Source organism: Vigna unguiculata, chromosome 5 (genome assembly GCF_037176805.1).
Source record: "Vigna unguiculata cultivar grain cowpea cultivar isolate G323 ecotype 2 chromosome 5, ASM3717680v1, whole genome shotgun sequence".
Taxonomy (NCBI): Eukaryota; Viridiplantae; Streptophyta; class Magnoliopsida; order Fabales; family Fabaceae; genus Vigna; species Vigna unguiculata.
In genome coordinates this window covers 13,532,991-13,551,470 of record NC_140796.1, presented here as the reverse complement: position 1 = coordinate 13,551,470, position 18,480 = coordinate 13,532,991, and the positions used below count along the sequence as shown (strand labels likewise).

Below are 18,480 nucleotides of genomic sequence, written 5' to 3'. Positions count from 1 at the left end.
AATGAAACAAAAGAGTTCTTCAAATTAAACAAAAATTAATAATAATAAGTAAATAATTTTTTTTATATTACCTTAAATTGAGAGTATAAACATTCTCATGTGAAAGGAAAATATATAATAAATAAAAATATTAAAAAATAATAGAAATATTCAAATGTGAGGCATAAAAAATTTTTAATTAACATAAATCATTTTAACATAATTACATAAAAGTTCTGATAAGATAAAAAATATATTGGGGATTCTCCGTCAAAACGGGAACGGGTTCGGGTAATACCCACGGGGACGAGTTTATTTGCCATCTCTATTTCCTATATTTCTAGTAAGAGGAACACAAATTAATTTCCTATATTTTGGAATAACAGAAACACAAATAAAAAAGCAATTTTGAATTCAATCATGAAAAGATCACAATAATCTCTACAAAGTTAAGCGATTACAACCTTCAGAAAATAAGAAAAAAAAAACTGGAATTTTAGAAAATCATACTGAAGTCATTTCAAATATACAAAAGAAAATAAAAAAAAATACAAAAAGTAAACAAACCATACCTTAGAAAACTATCAATATTTTACAAAAGTATAAAAAAGAATTAACAAACTACAAAGTCATTTCAAAGATTCGGGAAAAATATGACAACATAAAAACACTTTAAGAAAACTTTACCATAAAAACTATTAAATCACAACAACCATCAAGCCAAAACAATGGCGCATGGAAATGGAAAGAAAACAATCACCCCATTAACAAAAACAAAACCTTAACAACAAAACCTATAAAACTAAATAAACACAATCCAAATAAAAAAAAAATCACAAACAAAAATCCATTTCAAAGATGAAGGACCGAGGGCAATAAGACATGCAAACAAATCAATCACATCAAATGCAAAAATGGAAACAAAGAGTCACTGATCAAGATGACAAAACCTTGACAGACACAACAAAAGTCAAAACAAAACATATAAACATCAGTGCAGTAAGGGCTTTTTGTCCCGGTTATTTTTCTCATTTTGCTTCGGGTCTGAAACCGAGACATATTAGGACGATCTTTTGGCCTTGGTTGTTACCCGAGGCCATATAGTCCCTTTTATGCCTCAGTTGTTAGCAAACTAGTGTCATATAGTCCATTTTTTGCCTCGGGTCAAGTAGGACCGAAGCCATAGGTTTTAAATATTTTTTTTAATTAAAATTTTCGCAGACTCTTTGGCCTCGGTTATGGTTGGAACTGAGGCCATATAGTCCATTTTCTGTCTCGGGTCAAATATGACCGAAGCCATAGGGTACCTTTTTGCTTTGGTCTTGATAACAACCGATGTCTATTCTACTGTTTTTTTTTTTAAATAAATTTTCTGTTTTATTGTGATTCCCACATTTAAACCTGTATATTTTTTTTCACAGAGCAACACAAACCAAAACATAATATTTTCTCAAACATCTACAATCCAAAAATATTTAAAAAATAATTGAAATATACACTATCCGAATATATATATTCTAAAAAAAAAAGAGTTAAATTTCAAAATTAAGATGAACAAGAGAGAAAGCACAAAAAATTGCGAGACTTCGTCCTAACAAAATTTAGTTTTTTAATATTAGCTAAAAGCTTCTTCGATCACTTTTCTATTCTGAAATGATTAGTCACGGCATCTAGAATGAATGTAGGTGCCATTGCATATTACGAGAAAAAGTGCAAATAATCTGCTACACTCAAAAAGTTCAAAAAACTAAAATAAATGACACGTGTCAATAATAATTTAGATAAGAGTATTTGAATGATATCCCTGCCAATTTATTTACTCATAGTTATAGTTATAGTTATAGTAGAAGCCTGTAAATATTCATCTCTCTCGCTTTGTGGTGATGCTCGTTCGTATGCAGTAGAAACATGCTTTCTCCTTTCAAAAATGTCAAACTCTATGTCTTTAGATCTGTCATGCCTCTACCTCTTGCTCCAATTTGAATAAAATTTTTCCCTCTGTGCGTGGTACGCTTGCACTTTTTTCTCTCTTTCAATCTTCTGAATGTAGTTTTACTTTCTCTTTGTCTAATACCCTAGTTCACTTATTTTTTTCATAAATCTCGTGTTTTACGTTGCTCTGGACAAATTGTGGCGATGGAGTGGTGATTGGATCCGATTCATGCTTTGTATGTTCGATTGGGAACTTCCCTGATATCGTTCCTTAGTTGTTCTTCCTCTTCAATCCAATCCTCCATCCACAGCCCCTCTTCCATCGTCACCAAAGAGGAACATGAATTGCAGGAATAGGAAAAGCTATTCTTTGATGTCGACGACGACAAGAACAACGAGTTGACAAAACCCTAAGCCCAAACGCGTCCTTGAACCCAATCCCACAGGTCATCCGCCTATTTCGCCATGGCGGTCCTTTTCTCGTTGTGTGTTCGCTCTTGTTCTACTTCTTCTACGTCGAGGTGTCCTCCTTGGAGAAAGTTTTACTGGGGTTGATTTTCGTGGTCGTGGCACTGTACTTTGTGTCCAAGAACAAGGGTTTGATTTTGAGATCCTTTTCCGCGGTGAAGCATTTGTGGGAGGAGAATGTAAAGCGCTTGGGGTTTTCAAAGGTGGTGGCAGCGAGGCCGGTGCAGTGGTTCAACGGATAGCCGGCTGAAGCGGGAAGGAAGGCGACGAAGATAGTGAGGGAACGGGTGTAGTTTTACAGCAATGGGGAGTCGCTTCAGGGGTTGAGACACAGTTATGGTGTTTATAGGTTCTATATGGGATCGCTTGGGAGGATCTGGTCTGTTATCCCCCTTTAGTTGTTGATTTATTGGTTCCACTACCACTTTATGAGTTTTCTGCTTTCTTCTTGCATGCCTAAGTAGAACTTAAACTACCAAGTTCTAATTTAGATGCCTTGGTTGTTAGATAACTGATTGATTGGTTTCTGTTGATGATTTATGCGGCTTGTTCGATTTGTCTACTAATGGGTTGCATTGTAAAGTTATTTTCTTCTTCAATTAGCATTCATTGTTTCTTGGGAGGTTAGAGTAGACAATAACGCCTGAGGTTTTAGATGTTGTTTTTCAAAAATCTTATTTTGGATGAATTGTTGTGCTGTAGAAATGGTGACAACCTCCTTTTCTCTCCAAGAACGTAAGCCATTAAACTCTAGTGTATTTTTTCTTCCCTTAATAAGCTAGCTCCCACCCACTAACTTTTCTAGTGTTGCACATGCAACACTTGCTGGTGAGTTTTATAGCATTGTTGATCTTTGCAATGTCTCTGAAACTCGGTACTTAATGCAGACCCCTTGTGCTTCCATGATCAATGAACGTCCCCATGTAAAAGCTTGGTGGGAAGATATCTCTTATAGGCCTGCTTTCAGTAAGGTTGAGGCGGGAATGACTTTTGGTAAGAATCAAGAATGAGTGTTTCCCTGTTATGTGAGGTTCTTACAGCTAAGTTTGTTCTAGTATGTGTTCCAAGTCTTTTTTTTTTTTTTTTTTTTTTTTTTCATTTTCAAGTAACTAGAGTTAAGAAGGACTATGATTTCCTTTATCTTCATTTGATTAATTTAAAAATGTAATTAAGTTGTAGTTTTTAATAACATTTTTAATATATCTATTTTAAAATAGTGTTTGAACGTAATTTAAATCCTTTTGTATAATTAATTTCATGTTTATCGGATCAGTAAATAGTTTTACTTCCCATGTATGCTACTTTAATCAATTTATCAACTTTAAGTTAGTTTTTCACATGTCAACAAATAAAATAAATTATGTCAGTACAATAAATCGAAAGCTTTTATCAAAACCACTGAATATTATGCTGGAGGCTATTTTGGAGACACGACACATGGATTTGGAGTCTACCACTTTTTCAATCCACATCTGCTATTGAGAATTTGATGGTTGTGTTATCTCTTTTTGGAGCATGTTCACGTAAGCAGCTAATAACCTATGACCTATGGTTTTAATTTGTGAACTTTTAGATTCCACTGACTCACTCTTACTATGTTTAGTTGGTATTTGTTAGTACTTTTCTGGTTAAAATTTATTTGCTTTCTAATATTGAAACCTCAATTTTGCTTGGCATTGTTGTGTGATGAAAAGTACGGTTAGTTCTAGCTTCTTGGGGAAGTTCTTGAAGGAAGTACAGTGGGAATCTCAATTTTTAGCTGAAGGATTACTTTTATGCAAAAGGACTTTGATAAACAGTTTTCCATTTTATTTTATTATATTTCTGAAATGTTTCTTGGTCTTATTTTGTGTTGAATAGACAGGAATATGTGTGTGTATATATATATTCTTATTTGAGCAATAAAACCAATAAAACATGGCTACTAAAGGGGGTTGAACTTACGTACATATTATAGTTTAGTAATTACTAAGACTGAACGCCCCAAGCAAATTTGAGGAATAATTTTTCTATATCTTGTAAATAAACCTGAAAGCAAATAATTAATTTTTCTATATGTATACTTTCAAATTTACATATCTTTCTATATTTCTCATCATTTCAGGGCAACATGCAGTGTTTTACTAAGATAGGAAGCTCTTTATCCCTTCAATATTTTCTTCATCTTTTCACAACAGGTAAGGTAGAAGCCATGCTGTAAATTCTTCTTTTGTAATGTGTATTCAAATTCCTGAAAACATGTTCCCAGATTTATCCAAGATCTCTCTTCATCAATCATCATTTGAAAGTTGAAGCTAAAACAGTGGCAGCCAATTGTCAAATTTTAATGCGTCGCTATTAGTTGCAATATCTGCCCTGCACTTGAATTATTATATTGTAGGTGTGGTGGTGGAGTGCTCATATGGGGAAACACATGCTTTGACTAAATTGTAGCATGATTGATAGTACCTGAAATATAAGATTTTATAATTGCTTTGAAAACATGTGTTAGACTTTTTAATTCTCAGAATATTTTAAATTATTCTATTTTTACTCAAAACAAAAAGGTGGTATCTGAGGTGGCTTCGTATAGTTTATCTTCAATACGTCAAATAGATTATACATACACATTGAAGCCTTGAGGTGATAAATCTTTTTTGATTGAAGAGAAGCATCCATGGCAGGCATGGCCAACAGTGAGATTTCACGGCTAGAGGTTCGTACCTTGATCTATCTATATTACTGTTATATATTAGCGTATGATGAGGCAAAACTCAATTCACGAATTCGGAATATGTTTGGATACATACTTGTTTTTATAAGCACGTTGTTGGTGATAACTGTAAGTCCTATTCGTTAATTTGAGAACTTGGATAATTGATTCCTCTGGGATGGTGTTGATTCATCTCAAACCAATCTGTCAGGTGAATTCAGCAACAGCTGGTAAAGGAGGGCTTGAAATATATTCATTGTTATATGTGCACTTAGTGGTGTTTATGGAGTAACAAATGCTCATTTTCAAGGTGGAATGGTGGGAGACCTGTCCTGCATGCAACCAGAGTTCATTCAGGTCAGCCTCTGTGATATAATTATTATGAAGTTATGAAAGATTCATTAAGCTCATGAATTTCTTTGCTATGGTTTTTTTGTTACAGTCATTCCTTGCTGGTTTGGCAGCATCTGGTGTATTTTTGTGGGAATGACAAAAGCAGCATCTGGTGTTTTGAACTGATATTTAATTTCAATGTTCATAATGTCAATCATAATTCATAGATGGACCATTGTTGAGGTGTTAATCAACTACTATTTGCTTCTGTAGGGATTTTTCTTTCAAAAATCAGCCCTTTACAAGTGTAATATGGCTGGGAAACCTGCTGTGCTTACACGCATTATGGATAGTGACTGACAACTTAAGACCAACTCGTGCAGAAGCCACTGATGTTGCCAATGGTGTTTTAGATGGTAACTCACCTTTCACATGATCCTGCTAGTTAAGGGGAGTGATGAGTACTAGGATGTCCAGGAAAATTTTATCTTCTTGTTAAGTTTATATTTATATATAGCTTGAAATTTTCATATTAGAATAGCAGAAGACCATGGTGCACCACACTACCACTTTTTTCTTAGCTTCAACAACATCATTTGATAAAACATGGCCTCTCTCTGTTTTCTCTTCTTGACTTTCTTCGTTGTGTTGTCACTTAACACTGGTGAGGTTGAAGCTAGCAGAAAACTTTTGTCTTCATCACTTCCTGATTTGGGAAACATTCCCGTCTTTGAGTTTCCACCGGGAACACCATGGCCAGAATACAGGTTGCCTCCATTTTTGAAATCTAATTAGCCAACAATTCCTTCAAGTTACTACTCTTACACTCCACCTTCCAACACAAACATGGCCAAAGCTTCTTCCAAGCCTTGAGAACATGCATACAATTTGGCATCTTCTTACATATACTGTTGTTTTAGCAGCAAAATAAAAAGGTTCATGATAATGTTTTGGATTCTACAAGCAATTGGAGGGAAGCACTGGATGCGTTTCAAGAGAGTTACAGGTAATAATATCATTACATTTAATTTTACTGGAAGATTTTATTTCCTGAAATTAGAAAACTGATGGAACAAGAAATTTTTTGTATCTATAATGGAATCTGAGTAGCTGAATAAAACATGACCACCGTCTTCGTAATACTTGTATGACTTATCCCTGATTGGACTTTAGAAAAATTACATCCATATTCTTATCCTTTTTAATTTATAATTGATTGGTGGGACAGAGAGAACTTAGACGAAAACACAGACAACACTACTTTTTTTTTTAAAAAATTACTTGTACACACTTTTATACTCATTTAACATATTATTTTTCATTATAAAAAAATATATGTCAACCTACTATTATCCTTTGCTTTTCTTTTGTTATGAAAATCGAAAATAAGGATATGAATGAAAATTATAATAAAGAAAAAGGTAAATATATGTATTTTTAGGTTGTAAGTAATTGGTGAACGATTGGTAGTACAAGTCTTTGATCTCAGCATCTGTATCCACCAGAAAACAAAGCTCCTCATGAGTTGTTTCCTGCTACTGATATATAATTGATCACTTGTGATACCAAAACTGATTTTTTATTCAAATTCATTTGGTTATATATATATATATATATATGTATATATATGTATATGTATGTATGTATGTATGTATGTTGCACCACTTCATCATATGTTATGAAAAATGATCTAATGAGTGCATATGTTAACAAGTTTTGGCTGCAACATATGATTGAATTTGATACCTGAAGATCAAACACCTAAGCCAGGGCATGTAATCTGCAATTGAAAGCTCCAACCAAGTTCATCACCTCGTGAGTCATCAATTTTAAGTCCAATCATCTTTGGCACGCCCGAACACCATTTTGAAGACGATGTTCTCCATTAGCTCAAACAGCAACTGACTCAGATCCACAACCTTACCTGATGCTGCACAATTTTTCGGCGACTTCACCAACACTCTCAACTCCTCTCTCCTCAGTGGAGCAAACATCTCAACCTTTGAGGCACTCAGAAGCTCCAGAGTGCAAACTTTCCTCATGTTGCGCCAGTATGCACTGTACTCAGAAAAGGCCAAACCTTTGAAGCCATAAGAAAGAAATTCGGAGGCTTGGATTTTGGGTCTGCTGGCAAAAACAGTTTCAGGGGTTTTCAGGAACAGTTCTGCAGTTTGTGGAGAGAATCAGTATTTGTGGAGAAGGAATTTCCGGTTAAAATTCCCTGAAGTATTTGTTAGATTTTTCTTTCATTAGTTTAGTACAGCTCTTGTTTTAGCTTAGTCTAACATGCATTTCTAGGTTTGATTAGGTGAAATTTCGTACTTCTTTTATCAATGACTGATTACCTTGCTGCTTGCAATGCAATGGTAATTACAATGTACTTCTCTTGGAATTCTTCTCTAATGCATGTTTATCTGTCTCATATTTCCCTTTGAGTTTTCTTCATTTGCCATTCATTATGCAATTTGATCTATTGACTCTGCTCATTACAGTAATTTTTGTTTCCATAATGCTGAATGCTGAGTTGTATTGTATGTATGATGTCTATTACGCTCCTTTTCTGAGGAAGACAGGAAAATTCATGGGCTGTCATGGCTCTAGAAAGCACAAACATGTGTTTTCTAGTGTAAAATTTAGAGGATTTGCAATGATCATGAAAGAGGCAGAGTTTGTATTGGGTTGCTTTAGAAAGGAACATGTAGATTACATTATAGAATATATTTATAGTATGTTGTTTATCTATAGGTTGCGTGGTTCTAATTGTAGCAAATAATGAGAGAGCAAAGAAACAAATTTTGCAATATTTGCCTCCTTTTTATTTCATTATTCATCGTAAACATTATACATAAAGTAAGGTTGGTTCTCTGATGTTGATATATGATTGAAACAAGCACTTCATTGTAATAAACATCTTTAATACAGCGATGGAGAAATTTTTTAACTATATACCGTAAATAATTGTGGTTGAAAAAATATATTGGAGTGTATAAATGACAAATCATAATAGTTAACAGAGATTTCAAAATTCAGGATAGTTAACAGAGGTTTCAAAATCCAGGATAATTAACGGATGTTTCAAGACCTAGGTAGTTAGCGGAGGTCCCAAAACCTACAACACTTAACAAAGGTCTTAAAATCTTTGTTAAATACAAACTTAACGGAGGGTTTAATTCTGGATAATGTAAAACTAAACTTTCGATAAAATTATATATTTTTTGGCAGTGATAATTGTTCTTTTAAGGGATTTTGGAAATAGATTTTGAAATAAGTTTTTCTCTAACAACTTTTCTTCTAAGTTTTTAATGAGGAAAATTATGATCTTGACCAATCAAAATAAATGTTTATATAAAAGCGTTGAATATTTGAGAAATTATAGGTGAGGAATAAGAAACTCTTTGGCTGTCAAACAATCCCACCACAACCTAAATCATAAGAAAAGAAAAGTTTGAAAAGTAAAGACAAAGCCATGCCTTTTTGTTGGTGTCTTTCTAACCATCTTTAGTAGGATCATGGCTCTCATTTAAAACAATTTGGGATGATCTAAAAATATATGTCGGAGATGAAAGAATTCAAAGCATATGTAGGTACTTAATTTAATGTTGGTACTTAATTTAATGAGGCAATTTGAGTTTCAGAGGACGAAAAAGTCTAACACAATCAAGGAATGATTGAACAAATTGTTGGCTCATGCTAACAAGATAAAGTTGTTATGCGTGTTTTTGCAAATTCCAAACTGTTGAGAAAATTATGGTAATTATCTCATAAATGTATAAAGAACTTATTCTTTTGTTGAAAAAGTGATACATTCCCTCTGGCCCAAAAGTAACAAAGATTGATTAAGAAAGATTAGAAAATTGAAAATGTTCTTCTGGCCAAGAGCCGGCAAGCAAAAAACTACAAGAAGAATCATTCAGCTAACATTTAGAGCAATGAAAATAATTACAACAAACAAATGGGTGAAAAAAAATATTACCTATATTGCCAACATTTCGACAAAATGGGTCACCTCCATTCAAATGTTGGAAGACACATGCTCCTAATTGGGGGACTTCTCCCTGCATCCCCAAACATTCTTCTGTACCCCCAAAAATTACCATTTTGTTCCTAATAAGTATTTTACTGGTTGAAGAATTTACTACGGCTAGTTTTGTTTTTATTACCACAATACTGCACCCCCAATATTTTTGTTATGTTCTTTCTTCTATTTTCGTTCTCTCCTTCTCTATGTTTCTTATCTCAGGTGGTCCTTCTCTTTTCCATCTCTGAATATGCTCTCTCCAATGGTGCTTCCTATTTTCCCTCTCTTAAGGTTGTATCAGTGATCTGCTTCAAGCTTCTCCAAGCTCATTCCATATGTTTCATTAATTTTTTTTTGCTTTTAATGAAATGGATATCAATATCTGTTTCATATTTTTCTGATATGGATCTCGAAATTCGTTTCGAGTTTTATTTTGCTTTTTTTACAAAACGAAACTTATGATCCGTTTGAGAAAATTATAAAACGGATATTAGCATCAGTTTCTTAACTTTTTCTTTTTTGTCAATCGTGGTCTGATGTAGCACGTACGACGATCGTTAGACGAGAAGTCTTGTATGGTCATTGTAAGAAACTCCTGTTTCTCTCTGTCTAACATGGCTCTCTCCAAAGCCTCATTGTTGACGCACATCAAAGTCGTGGCGAACCGTCGTCGGCGCCGGCGCCCTCCCTTCTGCGTCTCCACTACATGGAAGAGGCGCATTACGAGGTTCAACTCTATTGGTACGAGATATCACGTGAAAAGCCTTCACACAGAAAACACGTGCTTGGTTAAACTTGTTAGGATTTGCACCTAGAATAAAAATGTGTTTCAGATGTTGGGTTTTGTTTTTTAATTTATATGGACGTCAGCTTGGCCCGAAACTTTTCATAGTGTGGTTTGATTAATATTATTATTAGTATTTACATGCCCAATTTAATTATCAATGTATAAATTTTATACAACAGTATTATGCGTTTTGCAATTCATGCACACCCTTTACACGCTAAAGTTTTTATTTTTAGTTCCCGTAATTAATGTATATTAGTTTATAATTTATGTTTACTTCATATAACACATGTTTTTCAACAAGGTTAGATATATTATCAACGATTGAAAAGATTTTGATACCAGTTCTCACGTTAGTGATATATTTTAAGAGTGAGTAATGTTTTTGGATTCAAATGTTTTACGTTATTTTGTTTAACATAAATTAAAGTCTTCCACTTTTACGTTGTACTCTTAACAAACATAATTAGTGCTAAATATTTTTCATAGAAGAGCTCTTTTATATTAGTGCAGAAACAGGATATAATCATTGACAAAACAAATGCCTTTGTTCCATTACTTAACCTCCATATCACACAGACACTTAACACACTCCACTGAAAAAAAATTTACGCACACCTCAGTAACGGAAGCTACTTCCACACGTTCTTTTAGTTGACTGTCTCTTTATTAACTTTTTTTTTCTTCTATTCATGATATTAAGATCGAACATTAACGTTCAAAAGAAACCTTGGCGGAAATAAACATTAACGTTAAAAACTGAGAGTTTCAGATAAAGATATCAACCACGACATAAATATCAACCAGTGGCTCCCCAGCTGGGTTCTATCGATTGGTGACTTTGGAGTTGGAATGCGTTCAACTCCAAATGAGGCATTGAGGGTGCACCAAGATTGGATCAACTCTCAAAATATTGAGAAGAATCTTGAACTATTCAAGGTTTTCCAGAATGCATTCTGGAACAGCCAGCAGAGCCGAGAGTCTTGTAGTTGACGAATCTGCTAGGAGCAAAGTTATGCCTCGAACCTTTTGGCAAGCAACCCTTGACTTCTATGCTTGCAGGGCTTTGTAGCTTGATTCTCACTCTTTGATTTCAGACTTTGAAGAAAGAAGAGGTTTTATTTATGGGTGGTGCAAAAGGGTTGCAATCTGAGAGCCTTAAATAGGCACGTGAATAGGTCATTGGTATGCTATTATTTGGGGTTGTGATGAGTTGGCGAGGTGGGTGCACGTTTGGTCTGTGCAGCAAGTGAAGAAGACAATTAACAAAGTTAGTCGTAGCTCATTATAGTTCTTCTGCAAACAGTTGCAGGGTCCTTCATCAGTTGGAGCGAAACGGATCCGCAATTAACAATCAACAAAGTTAGTCGTAGCTCACTATTCCGTTTCTTCTTTTTTTTTGAATTTTACTGAAACGGGTTGTGTAATCCGTGTCGGAGGTGTATGAAACGGAAATACACATTCCGTTTATGTTTTTTTTTGAAGTGTGCAGAAACGGATTGTGGAATCCGTGTCGGAGGCGTATGAAACGGAATACGCATTCCGTTTCTGTTTTTTTTAATCGTGCTGAAACGGATTGTGAATTCCGTGTCGGAGGTGTATGAAACGGAATACACATTCCGTTTTTTTTTTAATTGTGGTGAAACGGATTTTAGTATCCGTTTTGGGTTTTTTTGGTGGGTTTTTCAAATTCCCTGTCTAATATTTATATTATTGAACCATCACACACCAGTGTATGTAGTACGTAGATAACTTTTACTTATTATTTTGTTACCAGCATAATTCATTAACCGGAGTAAGAAACTATTTCATTCAAATAATTCATTAGCCTTCAGTTGTTAACAAGAGAATTTCGACAAAGTAGAAAATTGACATTTTGTGAAGTCACTCAAAATTATTAGGATTGTTGGTTACAAGTATTAGGGTTTTTTTAGAAGTGATGGGAATCACTTTTATCTTGTGTTTGATGTGTGCAAGGGTATGTGTGGATGCGTAAAAATATAAAACTTCCAGGAAACGAATTACGTAACCCGTTTCGGATAAAATTTTAAATTTTGTGGGAAACGGAATACGAATTCCGTTTCCCACAAAATTTAAAATTCTTCCCGAAACGGTTTATGTAATCCGTTTCGTAAATGTGTGAAACGGATGCGGGAATCCGTTTCATAAAAAATTACGTGTATTTCTTCAAAACGGAATGTGAAAGCTGTTTCATATATTCTGAAACGGAATACGAATGCCGTTTCACATCATACACAGAAAAAAAAAACTTCAGCTCAAGACTCTAACCTGGACAGAACGAAAGTACCACACTTGGAGAGGATGCACGTTACTCACGATAACACCTTTCTTCAAACAACCAACAAATAGCTAACCTTGAACCACCACAAGCATAGAGAGTGAGACACTGACACACTGAGAGAAAAAACTTAAAAGAAATTGAATAAAAGTGATACAAACCTCCAAAAGGGGACCACACCACCGGACAATGAAAGAATGAAGCACACAAAATTGAAAGCTCAGGAGAATGAAACGAGAATGAAACTGTGAAAGGGACCACACGAAACGAGAATGAAACTGAGAAATTTTAAATGAAGACAGAGTCAAAGAGAGACAAACGGAGAAGAAATAGTATTTGGGGGTGCAGAAGTTGGCGACACAGTAAATGAAATTTACTGCGTCCCTAACCACTCTCAGTTGTATCTTAATGAAGGGCATTATTGTAACTTTTGGGGGTACAGAAGAAGTGTTGGAGGTGCAGGGAGAAGCACCCTCCCAAATGTTAGCAATCAAATGATGGAATTTGAAGCAGTTATATGCATGAGCACAAATAAACAGTAAGAGGAAGAAGTTAAGATTATTGATCAAAAGGAGGATGATCAACTATTTGCAGCCACATGTTTTGCAAGTGTTAAAATATAATTTTTTTTATTATCATGTATGGGAACCATCTTTCGGATTAGGGTTGGGGTTGTACTTTGACTTTTTGTATTCTGTCTATGTGTTCTCTGTATAAACATTGGTAAAACAGTAATCGTGAGAAGTTTTCATTGTTTTTATTTTTCTAAAATTTCTTAAGATGATTGTATAAATAAATTTTATACAAGCACTTGCATAAATAATTTGAGTTTGTCACTTGTATAAATAAATTTTATTTGCTATAATAATATACAAATTTAATGCAATTGACATGAATTTTTTTTATAACCATCCATCATATATTGAAGTTCAAAAAATATAAGATTTATGTTAAAATTTTATTATTATTAGTTTAATCTTTGTTCTTTGTTTGATTTTTATCAAGTGATGTATCACCAGTGTAGGAAGGACCTTTGGCAGCGGTTGTTTATCATATTCTGCACCGGTTCGGGAACCGAAGCATATTGGGGCGAGGCCAAAAGAGCACAGCTTTTGGCCTCGGTTAAGAACCAAAGCCATAGAGTGCCCTTCTGCCTCGGTTCAGACGAACCCAAGGCCATAGAGCACACCTTTTGGCCTCGGTTTTCTGTGCCACCCGAGGCCATATGAGCTTCTTTTTTTTTTTTTTTTTAAATTCGATACCCTTTTGGCCTCGGTTTTAGTTGCACCCGAGGCCATATGGGCTTCTTTTTTTTTTTTTTTTAAATTCGATACCCTTTTTGGCCTCGGTTTTGGTTGCACCCGAGGCCAAAAGTTTTCTTTTTGCTTCGGTTCTGGTATGAACCGAGGCCATATGGGCTTCTTTTTTTTTTTTTTTTTAAATTCGATACCCTTTTTGGCCTCGGTTTTGGTATGAATCGAGGCCTAATACGCTGTTTTTTTTTAATGCAGTTTCTGATTTGGTGTTATTCCCACATTTGAACCTGCAAATTTTATTCAGCACCCAGCACAGACCAGAATAGACCAAAACAGAATATTTTAAAACACATCTACAATTCAAATTCATTTAAAAGACAGTTACAAATCTTTTGTAATCAACATACATGTTCTAATCAATACTATGGTACATTTCAATTATATATTTGGCACATGCTATCCTACCAAACTTGATGGACTTTGCGGGAATTGCTGCAGGACTCTTGAATGTCTACAAAATAATAGATTAAGTTAAGTTAGTATATAAAAAGGAAATATTGCAAAGTATTCATTTTAATTCAAATATATATTACCGTTTCCCAATTTGTTGTAATACGAGCACGCACAGTGGTTGTCATCCATTGCATTATATAGTAACCGCACTCATATGAGCCGGTTTGTCTATTACACTACATTATATTAACAACGTTACAATTAATTAATGAAGAAAATCAAGCAAACAATCATGAAGATATGGATAGAAATATCAAACCTGGAGAGAACACCATACAAGACCTTTTGCCTTAGCCGTTGATCTCCCTAACAACATGTTATGTGCAGCAATTGAACTATGATATAGGGAATAAGTTAGGATATTTTTATATAACATGTCATATTCATAAGATTGATATTGAGGTTCTTACCAATCTATCACTTGTCTAAGATGGTTGGGGGGAGGGCGATGCAAAGAGCAAAACCACACAGCAAGGTTCTCCCTTAGGGAAACCACAAGTAACTGCCAATGACGCCTGATAAGAAAATAAATTCATTGTTATGCATTAAAATGACTTATTATATTCATAAGTTAACAAAAATGACTTACCCAGCAACATAAGGGACAAAATAAATTTCTTTTCCACGTTGAAAGCATTTGGTCACATATGCTTGAATGTCATCAAACTTGTTGCCTTCATGGGTGAGTTGGGGGTCTATACACCCATATACATCATTCAGCCCCATAGTTTCAGTGACACCAGACAGATACCTAAACCAAAAATTGATTTGATATAAGTAAATACATAAATATATCAAATAACTATATATAATGACTAAAAGACTTACATCATCCATAATTGAATAATGGTAATATTGAGTTCTTCTTGTCCTCGTGCAAGCTCCAAGACATCTTGGGAATGCAAGTAAAGTGGGATGTCAAGATCTCTCCCAAAAATGTTAGCATCCCAAGGAACCTGCATCGGCTTATCAGCTATGATTTCTGCAAGTTGGAGCAATGCACCAAGAGGATCATCCAAAGAGAGAAGAATCTTCTTTGATTGAGGTTTTTCCTATATTGATGCAATTTCAGTTAAAATGGAATATAATTTAAGTTTGAATATAATAAACATGTAAACTTAAAAATGTAGTATATTTGTGGGTTTAAGAGTCTGTACCGGGGGGTCAGTATCAACCAAATCTCTAGGCCAGGCGAGGAAACACTGGAATGCCTGTGCCACAGTATACACCTCATCTGTTGGCACAGGAACTAAAGCATACGGCATGAGAACCTCCTCTACCGTGACCTTAACCTCATCCTCTGATAACTCCATGCCATGAAGAACTATGGCTGCCTCAAATACTTTTCCACGAGCCACTAGTGTCTTCTCTGTACCATCCCAAATATATAGCTGACATGGATGAGTGTCATCCATGTCATCCCCGGGTGGAGCTGAACAACTCCCCTTTCCGCTTCTACCTGTTAGAGCCAACGATTTATTAATGTTATTCAATTACTTTATTAAATATCATTTATTCAATTCATAACTTATAGAAAACAAATTTACCCGTGGGAGGCACAAATGGGTCTAGTTCTGGCGGATGATCCACTGGCGAACGAATGCCATAATGCTCAAATTGGCGCATTAGTTCTTCTCTCACTTGCGCCGTGATCATTTCCTTTAGTCTTTGTTCATAATCAGCACCATGACTACATGAAGACTGACGAGAGGAGGAACCAAAAAATTGGCGTATGCCGACTCCTGATCCAGCACCACGCACACGTCCAGGGTGCTCAGGTCGTCCAATTGCAGCAGCAAGTATGTCATGACGACCTTCTGGAATGAATCCTCCTTGGGAGGTCTGCTCAACCAACGAATCCTACAAGGTAACAAAAACATTTATAAATCAAAATACAATATAAAACATGAACGAGCAATTTAGATAAGAATTGTATCTTACAATTTTCTCAGAGATTTCTCGTGCAGAGTCAGAAGTGTAGTTGCCCGATGAGCGTAAACGGGCTAACTTCCACTTGTGATGACGTGATGGTGGTGAAGGAGGCTCAGTATCTTCACCCTCAGAAGGTGGGGGCCTAGATTTTTTCTTTTCTGTCATTATCTTCTCTTCAAGTTTTCTATACCCACCACGAGATAATATGTGCGGGTTTTTATTTTGAGCACTTATGCTTTGAGCCTTTTTCCTCTTGACCTGTAACATATAAAACCCATTTTATGAATTAGTTAAAATTTTGCATAATTATCAATTATGCTATTAATGATTTCAAATAAACATACCTGCCATCCCTCAGATGTCCGAAGCTCAAGAAACTGACGCCATGTGTCTTGATCAATCCAAGTGTATTTCAACAATGGATTTTCATTCTTTTTATGTCCAAAGACATACCTTGACGTCAACTTGGTCTTAAAACCACGAAATTTCTCAGCCACCGATGACAAACATTTTTGTCTTAAGGTCGGCACATTTGGAATATCAAATGTTAGCTACAATATAGAAAATGTCATCAACAATATTTATCATAGTATCAACAAAGTCAAAGTATAACTTTAATAACATTAATATTAGTTACCAATAAATCTTGCCATATCATTTCCTGATCAACTTCAGTGACATGATCAAAAGATGGCGTAAGGATTGATATTCTCTCTCGTGCCAACATTCCTAAATAGCTTTTGAAGACGTCCCCATAACGACCACTAAGTTCACCAGTGTCGACGTTAATATCAACATGTGTTTTCTGACCTTTAGCTCTTCTAATTAAGAGCTCTCTCAACCTAGTGGCTCCTCTAGTGGGTCTCTTAGTAGGTGCTTCATCCTCTGATGAAGTATGTTCAGCCATGTATATGTGAAATAAAAACATAAAAAAACATTAATAAGCAACTGACAAATTAATATATAAAACATTATTTAGCAAAACACCTAAATGTTAACAAGAATATGAAATTCATACATAAAGTTATTGATTGGTCATATGTATATTCCTTCATCGTGATCTTCTCAAATTGCATGTACATCATCAACTAGATGAATTTCATCAACATTTGTCGTTCTTCTAAATAGGTGGGTGACAGCAATATTAAGATCACTCATATTCTCTTCATTAGGATCAATTTGTTTTTTTCCATGAAGAGCGACAAACCAATGTTCAGACGTAGGATCTTTAACATAGAAAACCTGAGATGCTTGTTGTGCCATGATAAATGGCTCGTCTCAATAACCCACCTTTCAAAAATCCACTAGAGTCATTCCTGATTCATCTATTTTGACACCACTCTTATTGTCAATCCACTTACATTTGAACAGTGGAATAGTAAACATGGTATAATCAACCTCCCATATCTCTTGTATTACACCATAGTATGTCATTGATCCTACTACGGGATTTTGATCTTTAGATGTAGAAAATTGTAGCGACTCGTCTTCAAGACTGACTCCACTATTTTGTACTGTGCTTTTATCATCAAGACACTTTGTATAGAATGTGCAATTATTGATTTCATAACCTGTACAACAGATGACATCAAATTTCAACCCATTTGTTAACCACATCAAAGTCTCAGAGCATTGCGCATCTTTCAAAACCTCAGATTTAAACCAAGGCATGAATGTTCTATTATGTTCCATCAAATGCCATTTCTCTGATTGTCTTGGATTGTTCTCTTTCACAATGACTTTGTGTGCAGATAAGTAAGGCATTATCTCATTTGTGTTGTTCAAAATGTATAGGTGTGCTTGCATCAACTCTTCGCGATTTTTGGTAACCACACTCACACCTCGTATGCTGTTACTTATAGAACACCTGTTCAACCATGATCTGTGAGGAACTCCTATCGGTTTTGCTTTTGCCATGTAATCTGAACAGAACTCGACACTTTCTTCAGCAATATATCTTTCGATCATTGAAGCTTCTGGACGATATTGATTTTTCACATACCCTTTCAAAATCTTCATGTAACGTTCAATGGGATACATCCATCTTAAGTATACTGGTCCACAAAACTTGATTTCTCTCACCACATGAACAAGTAAATGTACCATGATGTCAAAAAATGATGGAGGGAAAAACATCTCTAGTTGACACAAGATGATAACAATTTCGGCTTGAAGTTCATCTAACTTTAAAGGATCAATGACTTTGCTACAAATTGAAGAGAAGAATGCACACAAACGCGTTATAGTTTGTCTAACATTTTTGGGTAAAAT

The 18,480-nt window shown here is 34.9% G+C and overlaps 1 protein-coding gene and 2 long non-coding RNA genes across 24 annotated transcripts; 1 reads left to right on the top strand and 2 right to left on the bottom strand.

The window, feature by feature from the left end:
- The first annotated feature begins 1,791 nt into the window (after positions 1-1,791).
- LOC114184997 (uncharacterized) lies at positions 1,792-7,828 on the top strand. Of its 22 annotated transcripts, none has more exons than XR_014994909.1 (8): positions 1,792-1,986; positions 3,267-3,372; positions 4,484-4,556; positions 5,026-5,074; positions 5,283-5,428; positions 5,514-5,576; positions 5,678-6,410; positions 7,119-7,828. It is a non-coding gene; the product is annotated as an uncharacterized LOC114184997 (long non-coding RNA). The 22 variants fall into 22 exon arrangements; XR_014994903.1 differs by having other exon boundaries at positions 4,975-5,074; XR_014994898.1 differs by having other exon boundaries at positions 1,794-3,372; positions 4,975-5,074; positions 5,678-5,820; positions 6,328-6,410; positions 7,175-7,828.
- A 6,268-nt stretch (positions 7,829-14,096) lies between these two features.
- On the bottom strand, positions 14,097-14,962 carry LOC146886094 (uncharacterized). The gene is made up of 3 exons (XR_014994856.1): positions 14,867-14,962; positions 14,688-14,792; positions 14,097-14,612 (listed from the first exon to the last, which is right to left on the bottom strand). It is a non-coding gene; the product is annotated as an uncharacterized LOC146886094 (long non-coding RNA).
- A 78-nt stretch (positions 14,963-15,040) lies between these two features.
- Positions 15,041-17,116, bottom strand: LOC146886093 (uncharacterized). The gene is made up of 3 exons (XM_085673303.1): positions 17,020-17,116; positions 15,825-16,019; positions 15,041-15,736 (listed from the first exon to the last, which is right to left on the bottom strand). Exons 1-3 carry the CDS (start codon positions 17,114-17,116, stop codon positions 15,396-15,398), a joined length of 633 nt encoding a protein of 210 aa, XP_085529429.1. The 3' UTR covers positions 15,041-15,395.
- Between the last annotated feature and the right edge of the window lie 1,364 nt (positions 17,117-18,480).